General features: G+C 33.8%; 1 protein-coding gene across 1 annotated transcript; it reads left to right on the forward strand.

Moving 5' to 3' along the window:
• The first annotated feature begins 11,033 nt into the window (after positions 1-11,033).
• LOC132272740 (uncharacterized) lies at positions 11,034-12,164 on the forward strand. Its single transcript, XM_059773834.1, has one exon. It carries the CDS (start codon positions 11,034-11,036, stop codon positions 12,162-12,164), a length of 1,131 nt encoding a protein of 376 aa, XP_059629817.1.
• The last annotated feature ends 6,938 nt before the right edge of the window (positions 12,165-19,102 follow it).

Raw genomic sequence — 19,102 nt, forward strand, 5'->3', positions numbered from 1 at the left:
TGGACCTGAACATGTGTCATTATGGTATGTTATTTGGGATGGGATAGTTAAACCATCACTACGAGTTAAATAATGTAGAACGATTAGTTTTATATACTTTACGCTAGGTATGGATTCGTATCATATTACAACGCAATGATAATGGTGGTTATTAATATTTCAGTTTACATGAGGTGGTGGTAAATAAAGGTCACAATAACGCCACGATGATTTATCAAAGGTGTTGGATTTCCTGAACATCTTTTTTGAAATTTTAGAAGTTGTTACCAAATCGGAAGGAGGATTTAGTACTAGTTTAGGTACTGATTGGAATGACACCGAGTATGGATAGGAGACTGAATAAATCTTCATCAGTTAATTCTTAATCAAGAATTTATTCACGAGGGCGTGTTATTAGGAGGAGTTGCTAATGTTACACATGAAGGAGAAAACTAAGTCTTATTCATTTACATAAATAATATGGAATTTTTTTTTTTTTTTTTTAGGTCACAATTTGCAACAATTAGTTGTTACTAGGAAATTGATGACTTATTTGGAGGATGGAGAGATTTCATATTCTTTTGAAGTTAGACAAAGATGTCGGTTTGACACTAACTTGTCTTAAAGAAGTAGGGTGTTTTAAAGACAAGATGATGAGATCAAACACCTATGTAAAGAAGAGATGCACGGTATGTATGGAAATGTCGTAGTTTGTTGACTTTTGTTGAGTTAAAGTAATAGATGACTATTGATAAATTGAATTACCAATTGACTTTCAATAACGGTAAGTTTATCACAGATCAGTGGTAGATAGATTTAGTTGCAGAATTCGCTTTTAAATATACTCCAATTTAAACAAAGGGTACAGACGATAGTTGGTAGTACCGGATTAACGGTACTTACTGTAGACAAATTGGATGGAGGATGCAAGGACTGAGTTTCACAACTCTTAGTTATTTATTTATCCTAGTGGAAATATGATGTTTCACGGTATGAAACAGACGTTTGGAGGACATACAGGAGTAGGGACACAGTGATTTTGTCTCCCGGTGTAATATTTATTAGATAGTTAAGATGGACCATCAAAGATCACCAGATTCTTGCAGCCATTTCCTATACTAAAGTGAAAATGATAGAGTATTTTACAGATTTAGTTGAGAGATTAATGATTTTACACAAGGGTTAAGATTCTGGTTGGGATATTGGTTGAATAATAAATTAAATCAGCTTAATTTTTGTCTATTTCGAACTGGTAGGACTTCAGTTCATACGAATAGAACAGATCACGAGACAGTTTAGATATATTCTAGTGGTGAGTCATATTTTGTATCAAGTTCTGTCTGTTGGAAGCGAGGTAGAAATGGATGCTCTCAACAACCGATAAGATATTTACATCTTTTTGTTAGTTGATGAGTTATCAGTTGCATTTATAGTAGGTGTAATCATTACACTTGTTATTACTCAGGTAGTTGAAAATGTCAACTTTGAATATCGGAGTTGACCCTGGAGACAGAGTTACTTTACTTAGTTGGAGTTTAAGATATTAGAGGGGATTTAGTAGTTTCTGTACATAGTGTTATGACGGTCGGGCGACTCAGATAGAAAGTTTATAATTTTTCTTGGTGCACTCAGACGATTAGAAGGTACATCAGGACATCAAATGTCAATTTTGGTGAGCAGGTATGGATAGGGACATATATATATTTGCCTTAAGTGTAACATCTGTTAGAAATGTGGAAAGTCGATCATCGGATATCATAGGAATCCTTAGCCACTTCCTATAACGAATATGGAAGTAGGACTAAACAGGAGTGGACAGTCGGTGGGAATTATCAATATTGATTTGGAATTTCAATTTTCCATATGGAATAAAAGTGGTGGATTGAGAAAGTTTGCTTGAGGACATTAATTTGAGTTATGCTTATTTTAGAACTTCATAGTAGTTCTATAGTTCAGTGATACTGGTGTTATAGCATGTGGATGTCCATTATAGTGGATGCAAAGTGCTATTTCGAATGAGCTTTATGAAGATTTTGGAGCAATAGCTCTACTTCATAACTATAGACAGAGGAATTAATCGAGAGATTAAATTAGACCATAAAGGATATGTTTGAGGCGTATATCCTGGACAGTTTGAAGTGTTTACTTCACTTATCGAAATTTTGTCTGTGATATTATTGGCACAAGGAGGTTAGTGTGACAACTTTGGAGGTTTTGTATCTTTCACAATGCAGACCTCTCATTTGTTGGTTTGAAATAAAAGTAAGGGTTGTACAATCAGACCTTACCTTCATTTAAAAATATGTCGGAGAGAAATACTCCCTTTTTGTAATAGACTGTGCGCGGTTTGGAAGCGGCAGTGGGATGTTGTAAATAGTTGCACTCATATACTAGAGTTTTCTAGCTAGGAGTAATTTGCTCGTTCTGTTTTCCATATAGGAAGCAAGGCGATTTTTGGAGAAATGTCAATTTTACTTCTTACATTGACTTTTAGAGGATTGTGTTTATAAATTGAGGCAGTTACCTCTGGATTAGCGTTACCAAATCATTAGCACTGAGTGCGTAAGAGTTTGTACATATATTCTATGGCACTTGGAGGTATATGATCATTACCTTGTCAAATTGGGAAGATAACGTTGTTGTTCAGTACAATCTATGAGTTGTATGATTATTGTGTTTCTTAAATATAGGAACCTTGTATACCACTTGGTATATTAGGGTTACGTGGAGCCCTCATAGTGAGGTTGCGTCTATTTAGGAATAGGAGGATGTTTTTTGCTCACAGTTTCCAAACATAATGGAAGAAAAGTAAGAGCGAATTTCGCAAACGGAATTCTTTTTGTTAGAGGGGAAGAATGTAATACACCTAATTTTAAAATGATAATCTCAGTATTTATTTATTTGTTTTAATTGTATTTTTAATTATTTAATTGATTATTTGACTAATTGCTTATGTATTTAATTGAATTAAGTGTTACTTGATTAGTTGGATTATGTGTCTATGTGTTATTTGTATTTGTCAATGTGTTAATTATTTAATTAGATTATGTGCTTAAATAGTGTTTTGATTAATTATAAATTAAATATTTTATTTTATTTTATGGTTATGGTTAGTAGTAATGGGCCAACCAATTGGAGTCCCATGAACTACTTGGATTGGAAGTTGGATGGGTATGGATAATTACCCATGGATAGTTGTGTATGTATATATATAGATATATTATGTATATATATATATATATATATATATATAAGGGAAAGTAATTTATAAATTACTTTTATGGTAACTTGGGTATTAATATTTAATCTAATGTATATTTTTATATATTTATATAATAAAGATATACATAGATTTTATACGTATCATGTTTTAAGTTACTTTATAATATTATGGTAACTTAAGTATTATTACGTAATCTGTTAATAAATAATGGAATGTATATAATTTATTTATTTAATAAGGATATACATAAATTATATACGTAACATATTTTACGTTACCTTTTTTTATATTTCAATTTTTATTTTCTTTATTAAGTTGACTTGGAATGGAATTAGGTTTAGGGTTAATTTTCTTTAGCCTATATATACGTAAGTATAAGTCTGTAGGGGGCTTCAAAAATATAGTACGTGATTTTATATTCTAGAGAGAGAGTTAAAGAGAGAAGGAGGAGGGAGACGATAGGAAGAGAAAATCCTTTAGAGAGAAGATCAAGGAAGAAGAGGTTTAACTCTCGATCTGAAAGTTTAAGGCAAGTTCTTCTTCTATCTCTTTCCCTTTGATTCGTGTTTCTGTACATGCCTAGAAAATTCCAGGTGTTATTAAACACATAAAATTAAATAAGTATGCATGTTTAATTGGATTAGAACATAGGTTTATGAATTTGGTTTAAATTTGTTCTTTTGTTATGAATTGATAAATTCATGATTTTGATTTGATTTCTTGTATGAATTTTTACATGGTTAAATTATGTATTTTTTTTCATATCTGTGGATTGATGGAATGTAGAAACATGCTTAGGATTCCTAAAACAAATAATGAATGAATTCACAGTAAAATTCTGGGTTAATTCGCGTAACAGTGTTCGGACTGCTGTTACAGTGCTCGAACCTTAGGGGCAAAGCTCGAGCCTTGGAGCAAAGCTCGAGCCTTGGATGAAAAGCTTGAGCAATTGGATGTAAAGCTCAAGCAATTGGTTGTAAAGCTCGAACCTAATAAGGAAAGCTCGAGCAACTAAGATAAAAAGCTCAAGCCCGAAGTAGGATGCTCGAGCCTGGGACAGGGTGCTCGAGCATTTAGGACAAAAGCTTGAGCATTACTTGGAGAAGTTTCATAAACAGCGTAGTGTTACTTCTTATTGATTTTAAAGGGTCCTGAACATTAAATAATAACTTAGGTTTGGATTTAAATAAATTTAAATAGACTCGATCATAATGATGTTTGCTATTTGAATGTTTTAAACAAATAAATGGATTTAATCTTTTAAATTGTTCTAGAAATTGAGATTAAATGTGCAGGATGAATTGGATATGGAGAATGCTCATTTGACGGTATATTAAAATATCATCATGTATAAGATTCAGTTTGTGTAAGACATATAATATAGGAAGTTTAAATAAATAATAAGTCATTCATATTTTGTGATAACTTGATATCATATTATCATAGTTATTTCTGGATTGTTTGATATATTTCCTTAATTGTTACATCTATTGTTGGATTGTGTGGTTTAACGCACCGGTATGGAACGATGGCATTTTAGGGATGGATTAACTTATCAGTTAAGTCCTACCTATTTTTGTATAAGGGAATGGATTGACTAAAATGTTAAGTCCAACTTATATTCAAGTCAGGTCAGCTGAATAAGTTGAATGACTTATAAAGGATTACTTGTAGAGGATTAATTTTTACTAGATAAGATGGTTATTGGATTTTATATATAATTATGGTGCCATGATATGAGTTTGAGTCTCGGGATCAGTGGTTAGGGCGCGTATATCGCCAGGGATATGTAGCTGGATATAGTGTAGTTATGTGCCCTGGTAGGTCTAAGTACTCATGTCCACTATATGTGTGTTTTGCATGTTGCCTACTATTTAGGTTGAGGCAACTCTATAGTCTAGTGAGGTTCCTTTACTGTGTATATATATACATATACAAACTACTAGTTATTGTTGGATTGACTAGTATGTATACGTGTATCGAATCTCTGCTTGGACTGTAATAGAGTAGAACTTGTTTGTGGGCCTGACCCACCATTATTTTTCAAGTGTTTGTCAAGAGTAGAGGTTATTCGTGCTGAGTAGGGATCAGTCTACTTCATTCTTCCAATTCTACTTAGGAGATTTGTTTATGTTTCAGCTTTCAGTTTGTAAGTTCTAGGGGTCCACATAGTATGGATTCCCGAGTTGTATATTTTGGAGGATCAGTTGTATCTAAAGAGTTTATTATTTAATGAAAATTCATTCTGAGGTTTTATTATTGGATTATCATTTTAGTTTCTTTTTAGCATTTTTTTTTTATTTTTGTTTATTCTTTTGTACTCTGTGTTCGTTTATTGCCGATTTTTTTTTATATCCCTGGGAGTTCGGGCGTGGCGTGGCCTGGCCAACCTGTATTCGGAAATTCGGGGGTATCACAATTGTTGATTTGGGCACTAAATCCTTAGAAATTGGGATGAAGTTTGCATGTGCAGATGATTTTAGGGTAGCATTGAGGGACCATCTATTAAACACAAGTATGATTTCAGGTTTAAGAAAAATGAGAAAAACCGGATTACTGTTGTGTGCATTAGTAAATGTGGTTGGATATTTCATACCTCAAAGAATAGTAGTGATAATAGCTTTCAAATCAAGACATATAAAAATACACACCACTGTATTCCACTTGAAACAAATAGGCAAGCAACATCTAGGTACATAGCCAATCACTACATAAACCAATTCAGAGTAAACCGAACTTGGAATAATTGTGGTTTAAATGGCTTAGAAGAATTGTGATTTAAATGGCTTGATTGAAAAGGATTTTGAAATACAAGTTTATAGATTCAAGGTAAGCAGAGCTAAGGCAAAAGCTTTAGAAATGATTGAAGGTAATTTTAAAGAGCAGTTTTTGAATATTAGAGAGTACTGTGAGCTTGTTATGCAGACAAATCCTGGTAGCGTATGCAAAATGAAAACAGAAATTGATAGGGAGGGTAAACAAATATTTTGTCTAGATGCAATGTGGAGAGGCTTCAAAGTAGGCTGCAGGCCATTTATAGGGCTAGATGGTTGCTTTTTGAAAGGGCCATATGGAGGACAGTTGCTAAGTGCTGTTGGTTGGGACTCAATTGATAGTTATTACCCAATTGTTTTTGCAGTGGTGGAGGTTGAGTCAAAGGCCACTTGGCAGTGGTTTATTAATGAATTGATGGCAATCATTGGTCCCCTTATCACTTAACTTTTATCTCTGACAAACAAAAGGGATTGGTTGATGTGTTGGACAGGTTATGTGAGAATACTGACATAGGTTTTGTGCTAGACATATGTATGAAATTTTAGGAAGAAATTTCCATGTCTCAGATTGAAAACTGAATTCTTGAATACCTCTAATGCATTTACACTTGAGGTGTTCAAGACTCAGATGACAAACATTAAGAAAATGAACAATGATGCTTTTGAGTGGCTGAACAGAATCCCTCACCATTTATGGTCCAAGTGTGGCTTTACAGTAGACTTAAAGTGTGATTTAAATAGCAATAACATGTGTGAGTCTTGGAAAACGCAGATTCTAGAGGCCAGAAGCAAACCACTGATTTACATGTTTGAAATGATTAAGAGGTACTTATTGAAGAGGTGCAATAATAAGAAAGAATACATGGAAGGCCAATATGATCTTTTATGTCCAAAGGTGCAAGATGAAGTGGATAAATTGAGGTTGAAAGCCTGAAAATGTCATGTGTAACTATATAAGATTGACAGTAATGGGGAGAATGATGGAGTTGATATGGCGAACAGAAAATGTATTTAGAGGGTTTAGGAGGTCACTGGTATACCTTACATACATACAACAGCTGTCATCAATTCTAGAAGAGGCAATATTGAAGATTATATGAGTCATTACTACCACAGAGAGATACACCTTAAGATATATGCACACATTGTGAAGCCACTTTGTTTGAGAAAAATTCTGAACATTGAAATACATCCTCCAATGCTCCCACCATTGAGAGAAAAACCAAAAATGGGAAGGCCAACAAAGTAAGGAATAAAGAGTGTTGAAAACTGAAAGAAATCAAAGCTAAAAAGGCTGTTTCTGGGAGATTGAACTTTAAAGTGAGGTGTGGAAAGTGTAATATAGAAGAGCACAATGTCAGAAGCTGCAAGAATGATGCAACACTTGCTAAACCACCAGGAGGCAAAGGTGGAAGGCTTCATTTGAAGAAAACTGAGCTGTTTGTGGGAGAAAGTAGCAGTGGGGGAGGTGGAAGATCAGTTAGGGCTAAAGGACATGCAATTGTGCAAAAGAGGTAATATACATTCTTATTTTTTTTAACTGTGTAATTTATAAGTGTAATAACTATGTATATGATACTTATGTTTGTCTACTTTTATTGCATGTGAAGGTTACTTATGTGCCCCAATCTGAAACACTTGGAATTGACCCTACACTTGTTACCCAGGAATCTATGGTATGTGGACAGTCCTAAAAAGTTTGATTCCATTCATTTATTCCATTCATTTATTTGTAATAAATGTTTGCACATCTAATACATTCATTTTTTACTTGTAGGACAATGAATAGTGGCTGAACTGACTTTGGATGCAACTCTTTTGGTGTACTTTTGCTTAAAGCTACTTTGGGACTTATGGGTAGCCTGTTTGCTTCATGTGCATGCAGTGTTCTAATCAATTCAATAACTTTTTGTGGTTGTACTGACTTCAATGACAGTATTTTTTGTGATGTGTATGCATAAGTTCACATTTTGCACAGGTTCATATTGGTATATGAGTTGTAAAACTTTACTACTAGTAGTTGTGCATACAGTGTCTAGTAGTTGTGCATGCAGTGTTCTAATCAATTACTTTTTGTGGTTATACTGACTTCAATGAGAGTGTTTTTTGTGATGTGTATGCACAGGTTCACAATTAGCACAGGTTCACATTGGTATATGAATTGTAAAACTTTACTGCTAGTAGTTGTAAGATTTTAATATTCTTTGTGACGTGGATGCATAATGGTTACTTAATGGTTATTTTGAATGACTTATGGTGACTTACTTTGAATCACAGCTTCACAATGATGCATGCCTTATTTTGAATCACTGGTTCATAATGCAATAAAAGTAGACAAACATTGTTTTGCATCACAGGTTTAGAGATTCATAAATATTGCATGATTCATTTTACAGCTGCAAACATTGCTACCACTGCAATATAAGTAAAAAAAAACCGAGAAGAAAACCTACACAAACACCATTACAACTATTACCACCATTTATGTGCCTCAGACACTTATGGTAGTTTTCATTTATCTCATTTCTCAACTTCCTCACTTCACACATGAGATCAAACACAAACCTTTTGTAATATTCTGATAATTCTTCATCCTCCCACATATAAAACTTGGATGACTTTATTTTGTAATTTGGATAGCCATAGAATCTTCTGCCTGAATTTCTTTCAGTCCAAGAAGTCTTCAATGGAGTCAAAACTCCACAATCACAATACAAATTTTTTGTTGGACTTGATACAAGCTTGCATTCTTGACTTTTTGCTACATGAGCTTAAAGATGAAACCATTTTCCATCAACCTGCAAAAATAGTGAAAGAAATACAGAGAAAGAAATAGAAAATGGAAATATAATGGTGAGAGAGAAGTTAGAGAGAAAGAAGTTAGAGAGGAAGGAAATATAATGGTGAGAGAGAAGTTAGAGAGAAAGAAGTTAGAGATTAATTATTTAGAGAGAGAGCCGTTAGAGATGAGAGAATAACAAAATTTAAAAATTATATTCATGTTTACAAAAAAAAAAACCCTATAGTTTCAAAAGTGTGCAAATAACCCCCTGTGGGCATTTTGGGTAGTGCAAAAGGGTAGTTTGGTATTAAAGGCTAATTTTTGCTCACATGCATGGCACATGCCAAATTTCTTGGTCAGAAGCCCTTACTTGCACGTTTTTTAGTCTAAGAGTGTGGCGTTCACCAAAGTTGTTATTTGCACATTTTTAAAACCACAGAGATATTTTTTGCATTTACCCCTTATATAAATAGTCTTACATTTGTTTCCAGCACTGAAGGTGGTGATGCAAACCGCAAAGGTGAATATTTCTCGTTACCATCAGATTTTGAGAAAACCATTCAAATCCATAATGACATACAATCCTAAGAAAAGCATAAATAAAAAATACAAATCGAAAGGAAGAAAAGCATAAAAAATAAAAAATAATAAAATAATAAAAAATTGACTAAATCCATTATTTTCATCTTTGCCCAATACTACTTGAAAAAAAGTTAATTATGATCTTAAAACACAATCAAATTCAAGATTATGATCAAGACAATCAATTCAACAGGATGACTGTAGCCTAATGCCCACTCAATTGAAGGGTTGCAAAAAAAAAAAAAAAAATTTGTTTCCATATATTATAACCTCCATAAAATTTTATTTCTTTATATTACTAAACCTAAAGAGATTTAATAGTGGCCCAAAAGGTGTGTATCCTTATCTCATTTTTTATTTTTATTTTTTTATTTATCGGGACTAAATATGAATATATATCGAAAGTTCTGGAGTCTAATGGACCAATAGTATTTTCTCACCTTCAAAAGTAGGTGGTCAAAAATTCATTAGGTTACAAGTATACTAAGATCAACACTCAAATATAGGGATGTTACAATAGAGTGGTATATACTCAACCTTACAAAATCTGTAGAGATGTCCCATAGCTGATGAGATTTAGTTGATTCTAGTGCCAAGATGGTATTGCCATTGAATGTAAGATACAGTTATTATAGCAGATGAGTCAATCTGCATTGTTCTATTTTATCTGTGTTATGTTAGTGAAATTAATTTACTTTACCCAAAGTAAGAACATTCATGTTTTATTGCAATTTTGCAACCCCAAGTTGGTTCATTTCGCATGTATGGAGGTAATAAATTTGGTTGTACTTAAAGAATTATAAAGTATGAACTGGTCCAAATTTACAAGGCCCTTTGCATACATATACTGGGCATTGAAAAAATATATTAATTAGCAAGTATCAATTAAAAAATTTATTAATCTAAATTAATTCCAATCTGACTTATTAAATAAAATTGATTAACCTACCAGTCGATAAGAATGTTAAATTGGAAGAATTTTAAGTGTTAAAAATCGAGTGAAACAAAGAAAGTAATATTATTCTTTTTTATCAATACTTCCAAAATAGAAGGGTTTAAGTTCTTATGTAATGTAGGTGAGTGTTTTTTTTTTTTTTTTTTTTTCCTGGACAAAATATTTAAACTCTCTCTCTCTCTCTATATAATACAAATATGAGGTTGAACAAATTCATAACATCATTAATAATAATGATATGATTGGTATCTCTTCTCCTTTCAAAGTCTTCTAAAAAATCATTGTGGAAAATGCCATTTTTTTCTTTATTTTGAATTTTTGAGTAATAATATACAACATCATTATTCATAATTAATAATCAATGAAAATAATAAAAAGTTTTAATTTATGTAAAATAAAATGAGGTGAGACTTGTGACCCAAACTAGTATGGGCAAATAATTAAAAAAAGTCTTAAATTGACAATAAAAATCAAACAGAACATACTAACATTGGACCAGCCCACCTAATGCTCGGGCCAGGAGGCCCAGGACTTTCATTCAATCAGACATTTTCATACCACCAGCATCGATTTGTAAAGCTGAAGAACCCTAACACACAGAGCTCAAAGCACTGCGAATCTATGAAGCTCCCCCACTTCACAGGCAAGCACTCATCTCTACACCCTTTGCTGTGATTGAAAGCATATTATATATATATATATATATATATATATAACATCATTGTGTTTCTTCAAGAAATGACTATATATATCTGCAAAAGTCTCATCTCACTCTCTCTCTCAAGAACTCTTCACATCTCAACAAAACTCCAATCTCTCTTCTCTTTATCCTATTCTTCTCTTCCACTCCAAAAACCCTCCATTGCGGTGGCCGATTACTTGATTGATAGACACAAATTTTCTCCTGAAACTGCTTCGAAAGTCTCTTCTGTCGTAAAGTATGTGAAAAGGCCTGAAGAGACCGATTCGATTCTCTCATTTCTCCAGGAAAGTGGTTTTTCCGATACCCATCTCGAGCTTCTCATCAAACGCATGCCTAGACTTCTCTCTGCAAATCTTGAGCGGACCATCAAACCGAAAATCAAGTTATTTCAAGACTTGGGCTTTTCTTGTTGCGAATTTGTGAAAATTGTTTCATCTAACCCACGGATTATAACTGGTAGAGTTGATAATAAACTTGGCCCGTCGATTTTAGCATTGAAGAGTGTTTTGGGTTGGAATATGGATGATGTGTCTAGGGTTTTAAAGAAATATGGGAGGATTTTGATCTATGATTTGTCGAAAACTATGATACCCAATATTGAATTTTTGAAGAGTTGTGGTATTAGTCCGTCGCAAATAGCTCAATGTGTCTATATTTTCCCAATATTTTTCATTCATAAACCGACCAGATTTAGAGAATGGGTTAAGCGGGTTGATGAGATGGGCATTGACAGGAAGTCTAAGATGTTTCTTTATGCGATTCGGGCTATTGGTTCGATGACTAAAGAGAATTGGGAGTTGAAATTGGAGTTCTTCAAGAGTTTGGGATTTTCAGAAGATGACATTTTGTCAGTTTTTAGGAAACAGCCTCATGTGTTTGCTGTGTCAGAGAGGAAAATTGAGGCCGTAACACAGCTTTTCCTCAGCACAGGCAAATGTGATATCTCATATGTTGTTAATAACCCAGACTTACTTGCTCGCAGTATTGAGAGTAAGCTTAAGCCACGGTTAAGAGTTCTGGATGTTTTGGAAAGCAGGAATTTGCTTCCTAAAAAGCCTAGTTTGGCGTATGCATGCAAGATCACTGATAAAAAGTTCTATGAGAAATATGTACTCCCTTATTCAAATGAAGTTGGCGAATTATTTGTGGTTAAGAAGGCCTCATAGAAACCAGAAATGTGTGCTTAAGATACATCCTTTGTGACTTCCTGAATCTTTTTCCCAAAAAGCAAATGATTTGGCAGCATAACATGGCAGGTAAGCAGGTACTCTTTTGCACTTGATATTCATATGGTGTACTACTCTGAAAAACATGGATTAATTTTTGTTTACTAGGCTTAGCTTTGTCCATTTGGTAGATTCATTTCTCTGTTTCCTGTTGCTTTTCTTGCCTTGTTGATTATTCTGTGTTGTAATTCTACCTATTTATCACTATTATGTTATGAAATTTATTTACTCTACTGAAAGTGAGAATATTCATGTTTTATTGCAACCCCAAGTTGGTTCATTTTACATGTATGATCCTAATAAATTTGATGGCACTTAAAGAATTGCAAATTATGAACTGTTCCAAATTTACAAAATTAGATTGGGATAATTAGCTTTTGGTGACTAAAATTAACAAAGAAATGTTTTATGGTGGCCTTATCCGTCTGTTTAGATTTACGGAGCCTAAATTCAAAAAAAAAGTATCCAAGCTTGAAAAATAATTGCCACTAAGTGACTATTTAAACTCTAATGTCCTAAATATTCTTCTATATTCATAACAAATTACGAAACATTGGGAATAAATTCAGCATCTAGATTTGCCTGTTAGACCATGTATATCCGTATTCACTAACCCTAAATATCTTTAACTGATTATGAAAACCTCCTAATCATAATACTGGTAGAAGCAATAACAACCCACCCTTGCTAATAATGCAAGATGTAGCAATAAACTATAAAATCAATATGGCATTATGTTCCAAATCAAACAAATAGTCTGTTGTGTGCTAGTTTGTGTGGATCACTTGCTAGTCATGGATATGTGGGCTTTCATTGCACGATCTTGGTGTATTGAACCCTTCACAGAGCAGTTACACCCCCACCTTGTGCGACAACACGAACGAGCTTTGATGCTCTTTAAATGGTCCCTTGTTGGTAATTACTTTTTCGATTTGGTCCCTATTAATATATGTATATATATATATATATATATTTTGTGAGTTTAAAGTAGAGGTGGCAATTCGTGTTCGTGAGTCATAATCGTGTCGTGTCGATGTAAGGGTAACAAGTAAACATAAACCGAACCCATTTGATAATCTTGTCAAGAACTCTCAGCACTAACCCAACTCTTTTATTATATGTTGTTAATAATCCAGACTGACTTGGTCACAGTATTGAGAATAGGCTTAAGCCACGGTTAAGAGTTCTAAATGTTTTGGAAAGCAGGAATTTGCTTCCTAAAAAGCCGAGTTTGGCGAATGCATGCAGGATCACTGATAAGAAGTTCTATGAGAACATGTACTCCCTTATCCATTTCGTATGTATGGTCCTAATAAATTTGATGTTGGGAATAAATTCAGCATCTAGTTTTTGCCTGTTAGACCATGCATATCCGTATTCACTAACCCTAAATATCTTTAATTGATTATGAAAACCTCCTAATCATAATGTAGGTAGAAGCCATACAGCCCATCCCTTATTACCAATCCCTGTACTAAAAGTATGTTGTGTGCTAGTTTGTGTGGATCACTTGCTAGCCATGGATATGTGGGCTCTCTTTTCAGTGCATGATATTGGTGTGTTGAACAGTTACACCCCAACTGAAAATCAGAATGAGGACATCGCATTAAAGAGCAATCGAAACCCTCACGTAAACTACACCCCCACCTTATGCAACAACACGAACGAGCTTTGATGCTCTTTAAATCGAAAGGCTCTATCATTGTTACACTTTTTTCTAGTTTGTATGTTTGGATTCCGTTGGTTGATTCTTGGTGGGTTTATCGAAATTGGGGGTGGCTTTGGAGAGAAGAAAAAAAGGGATTGAGGATCTCCATTCGATGCTGTTACAAGCTTTGGCCACAGCTAACTTCAAGGTCATCGAACCATGAATAAGACGATTAGGCACTTTGATTCTTACTGATAAGATACTGGAGAAGAGAGTTCATTCGAGAAGCCATAAATTTTGAGAACACCTAGAATCCATCTCTAGAATTTAAAGTGTTAAAAACAGTGTGAAACAACGAGAGTACAAAGAACAAAAAGTTGGAGCTAAAATACAGAACCATAACAACCTAGACTCTGTCTAATTTCATTTCACGCTCAAGATGGACAGATTTGCATATTCTAATCAAGACAACTATGCAAGCCCACTAAAGACTTTACGAGGAAAATAGGTGGACATGTTCCATGCCAAAAAATAAAAAAAAAGGGAAAACTAAGTGTGAGTAGTGTTAGTAGTTCTAAATAACAAAATAGTCTATTTTAAAAGTTCATTTTTCAATTTGATTGAATTAAATTAAATAATTACAAATGCATCAATAATTATTATTAAGGGCCAAAATACCCTCAAACTCTTATTTCAAATTACCAAAATATCCTTAAGATAATATAATTTCAAAATGGATGCTCTTTAGTTGTTATTTCCTTCTTCAATAAAATTGTTTAATTATCAACAAAATATACCGTGTGTGTGTGTGTGTGTGTGTATATATATATATATAATCAAAGATTCAAAGAAAGTTGTACCAAATGATCCTTTCAAAGTGGTATGTGTAATCTATACTAAGACCAAATTCACAAGATTATAAAATAAAATATAAAATAAATAAATAAACTTGTCAAAAGAACCTATACTATTTTGATAAGAACACAGGAAGGAGGTAATAAGAGAGGTACTCTTGCTAAGTATGTGAATGACCCAATTGCTTTTTCAAACTCAAATCAAAGAGTTAGAAGGAGGCCAGAACGAATTATTGCAACCTTGTGGGGGTGTATCCAACTCGAGAGAGAGTAGATCTGTATGGAATTGAATAAAGAAAGTACTAACAACCAGAAGAGGGTATTGTGGATTATAAAAAAGAGGAGGCTATCATATGTTGTACCCATACAGACACAGTAATATAGAGAAGATGCGTAAAATAAATTTAGGTTTGTAAGACATTCTATAATCGCTCCTCTTGTTGCAATGGATTTGATTTTTTTATGAATTTTTTCTTTCTCTCATGCACAACACTTTTTCCAAGCAGAGAAACCACCCACTTCAGCAGGGTTTGATAGTTTCCCATTTTTTTTGGTATTTTGCAGTATGTGATATTAAGGAGGACATTTTGGTATTTTGGACTGAGAGATTGGTGGGCATTTTGGACCTTAACAAAAATTATCGATGTATTTGTAATAATTTTGTTTAATTTAATCAACTTGAAAAGTAAACTTTTAAAATAAACTATTTTGTTATTTAAAACACCTAACACTACCTATTCGTAATTTTCCCAAAAAAAAATTATTTTACCAAAAAAATGAGAGCATGTGCAGTTGGGATGTGGCAGGGACAGTGTAATTTCTGGCTATTGAATTGTTGAATAAGGAGGGAAAAAAGACTTGGAAAATTGTGAAAACAATGAAGGAGGGCTTTGGAAGGAATAGAATAGATAAAAATCTAGAATGGAATATGATATTGGTAAATTATCGGTATTACAAAATAAAAGACTTGGAAAATTGTGAAAACAATGAAGAGGGCTTTGATTAGATAAAACTCTAGAATGGAATATGATATTGGCAAATAAAAGGGTCAAGGTTGCAGTTCAGTGGTATTTTCAGGATTAGAAAATAAAAGAGTTTAAGTTTTTGTAAGGGCAAATTATGTGAGTGTGTTATTTATCGGGACAAAATATTATATATATATATATATATATATATATAACCGACCAAGCATATATATATATAACAGAGTAAAATAATTAAGGCGGTATATAACCGACCAAGATATATAACAAGATAAATAACTGAATATTAAACTGATATTAAAATTAGAAAGTAATTACAACAGATTACTGAAAATAACTTACAAATTAATGTAATAGAGGTCTGAAGAATACATCATATTGGTGAAGTATTACACTCAGAAAGGGTAAATAAACAAGAACTGAATATTACAATTGGAACTGGATAGGGAAGCCTAAATTCTTTCTCGCAAAGTCTGGAAGAGTAGCCTGAATAAAGCCTGATGAGCAATGGGATTGGCCACTGCATTTATAGGCAAGGCTTGAGACATCTGAGGCGCAATTTCCGGCTTTCAAAAAGTCACTTTTGACTTTTGAGGCATCTGTGACTGTTCATGAATAGTAAGTTATTGTTCCTGTCGTTTATGCCGACGGTTACTGTAGATGAATAGTTCTTTGTCGGGAGCACTGTTGAAATAGTGATTCTGTCGACAGTTACTGTAGAAATAGTGACTTTGACCTGTTACTGTCGCAATGTTGACTTTTCCTGAAAATCTTTAGCAAGGATCATCATAGGGATTTTGACTATCTTGGAATACTGAGTCATCATATAAATGAACTGGGTGACTAGACTCAGCTTCAGAGAATGCATCATCAGCTTCTTCCTCTTCTTGGGATAGCTCTTGGAGGCGATCAGTTAAGGAAGTAGCCATTTTCTTGAGTTCTTCAATCTCCGATTTGGGAGTTTTCTTGGATTTGGAGGTAGTTACAGAAGAGGTCTGTTTGTGTTGAGTTACTTGTTGTGATTATGAAATCGTTGTGACTGGTGTTGGTAACTGCTGTGAAATCGTTGTGACTGGTGTTGGTAACTGCTGGGGAAATTCTCCCTCATTGTAACTAATGATTCTGTCAATTTGGAATGCGTCCCACCATTTAACATAGTGACGACGGATAACTAGAGTACCTTGGATATCATATTGCCATTTGAAAATCCATGGAACCTTGTATTTGCAGGAGAATAGGAGGAGAATAAGGAACTGAGAGTTATGTTTATTAACTTTGTAAACAGTGTGGAAATATTTGATTTGGTTGGCAAGAGTTAGGGGCAAGATTTCTGGAATGGAGCTATACTGAGACCACCATTTCATAAACCAGGTAGGAATTGGAGTTTTGTAATTGAATTGGTTATCAAAATTGAGAAACCAAGAATGTGTGAATGACTCATTTTGGTGAAGCAAGATGATAAACCAAGCATTCATGTAATCATGGTAATTAAACACATAATCATTATTAGGTAATGGTTTGCATAGAGCAGGATGACTACCCCATTCTTCTAAGGACATGATTTTTTGTATATAGAGAGAATGGTAAAGAACTTTTGTCTTATCAATTTTGTCAAAGATTTTGTTAATACGGATGGACTTGGTGGAATACAGAATGTTTCTGTAATATTGAAGTGACTTGAAGGGGTGACTAGAGCAATAATGAAGGTTATGGGGAAAATAGGATCGGGCCAATTCAATAGGGTTCTGGATGTGACTAAGAGAGGGTTCTATGTAGAATAAGGCATGAACTGGTTTTTCAATGTAGTCACTGGGTGCTTTGGGAGTGAGTCTTGGTGCAAATGACTGGGGGGAGCTTTTAGTAGTAACTTCGAAAGGATCAGGTGCAGGGTCAACTAGAGCAGACTTGAAGGTTGATAACTAAGAAGTAAGTGGTTGGAATCTATTGGTGACTGCTAGGGCAAAAGATTGTGATTGGGATTGTGATCTGGTGACTGGGGTTTTGCCGGAGCAAATATCAAAAGGTTTAACTCGGGGCCTCTGGGGAGGCTGTTTGTCTACCATCAGCTTTCTGCAAGAATTCTCTTATGAGAAAATCTGGAATAGAATTGTTACTTTCTTTGATATATTCGATATCAAAATCAAATATACTTAATATAGCTTGCCACCGGGCAAAAATCTGTTTAGAAGCAATATTTTCAACATCTTTTTCTAAAACATATTTTGCACTTTGACAATCAACTCTGAGTAAAAACTTTTGATTCAAAATATCATCTTGAAATTTACTAATACACAAAATAATAGATAAAATTTCTTTCTTAATAGTATTATAGTTACTTTGTACTTTTGTCCAAACACCAGAATGGAATCAAACTAATTGTTCAGGTGCATTTGGACAGACTCGTTGCTTGAGGATGCCACCATATCCAATGTCAGAGGCATCGGTTTCAATTATTTTAAAAGAATCAGTAGTTGGAATGCCAAGACAAGGCAGAGACTTGACATAACGCTTAATAGATTTGACTATATCAGTATGGACAGAGGTCCATGGAGGGGGGTTATTATGACGTCGATCAAATAGGGGCTTACATTGCTTGCGAAGATCTTTGTAAAAATAAGCAATGTAATTTAGAGATGTTGACTTCTCTACAATTTGATCTGGGAATTTATCAGCAAATTGAAGAAACCTATCAATGGGACGAATTTGGCCTTGATAGATATGGTAACCTAGAAACCTGATGTTGGTTTGGAATAACTTGATTTTTGTAGCAAAAACAACAAGACCATTTTTTTGAATTGTTGCTAGGAACGATTTCAAATGTTTCCAGTGTTCATCAATGGACTTGGAATAGATAAGAACATCATCAATATAAACAATGGAAAAGTAACTATAAGGATTGAAAATATCATTCATGATATTTTGGAATTCACTAGGAGCATTTTTTAATCCAAAAGGCATTAATTTACATTCATAATGACCAAAGGGAGTAGTGAAGGCAGTTTTGTATCTATCTTTCTTGCGGAGGCGAATCTGTCAAAATTCGGATTTCATATCAAATTTGGAAAAAATAACTGCTTGACTAAGGCGACTAATAAGATCTTTTTATTGGGAATATGATACTTAATCCATTCTAAGACCTTATTTAGAGGTTTGTAATTGATGACTAGACGAGGAACACCTCTTTCTAGTTCAGAATTTTTCTGAACATAAAAAGCGGGACATGACCAAGGTGACTTGCTCTTCTTAATAATCTTCTTATGTAGAAGGTCATTAATTTCTTTTTTGCAAAATTCCATGACTTCAGGACTCATTTGAATTGGTCTGGCTTTAGTAGGAATATGCCTTCTCTTGAATCCTTTAATATAAGGTAACTTCACAGAATGTCGTTTTCTG

This window comes from Cornus florida, unplaced genomic scaffold (genome assembly GCF_030987335.1).
Source record: "Cornus florida cultivar Cherokee Brave unplaced genomic scaffold, ASM3098733v1 CherokeeBrave_3.0.0_Hap2_Chr09, whole genome shotgun sequence".
Lineage (NCBI taxonomy): Eukaryota > Viridiplantae > Streptophyta > Magnoliopsida > Cornales > Cornaceae > Cornus > Cornus florida.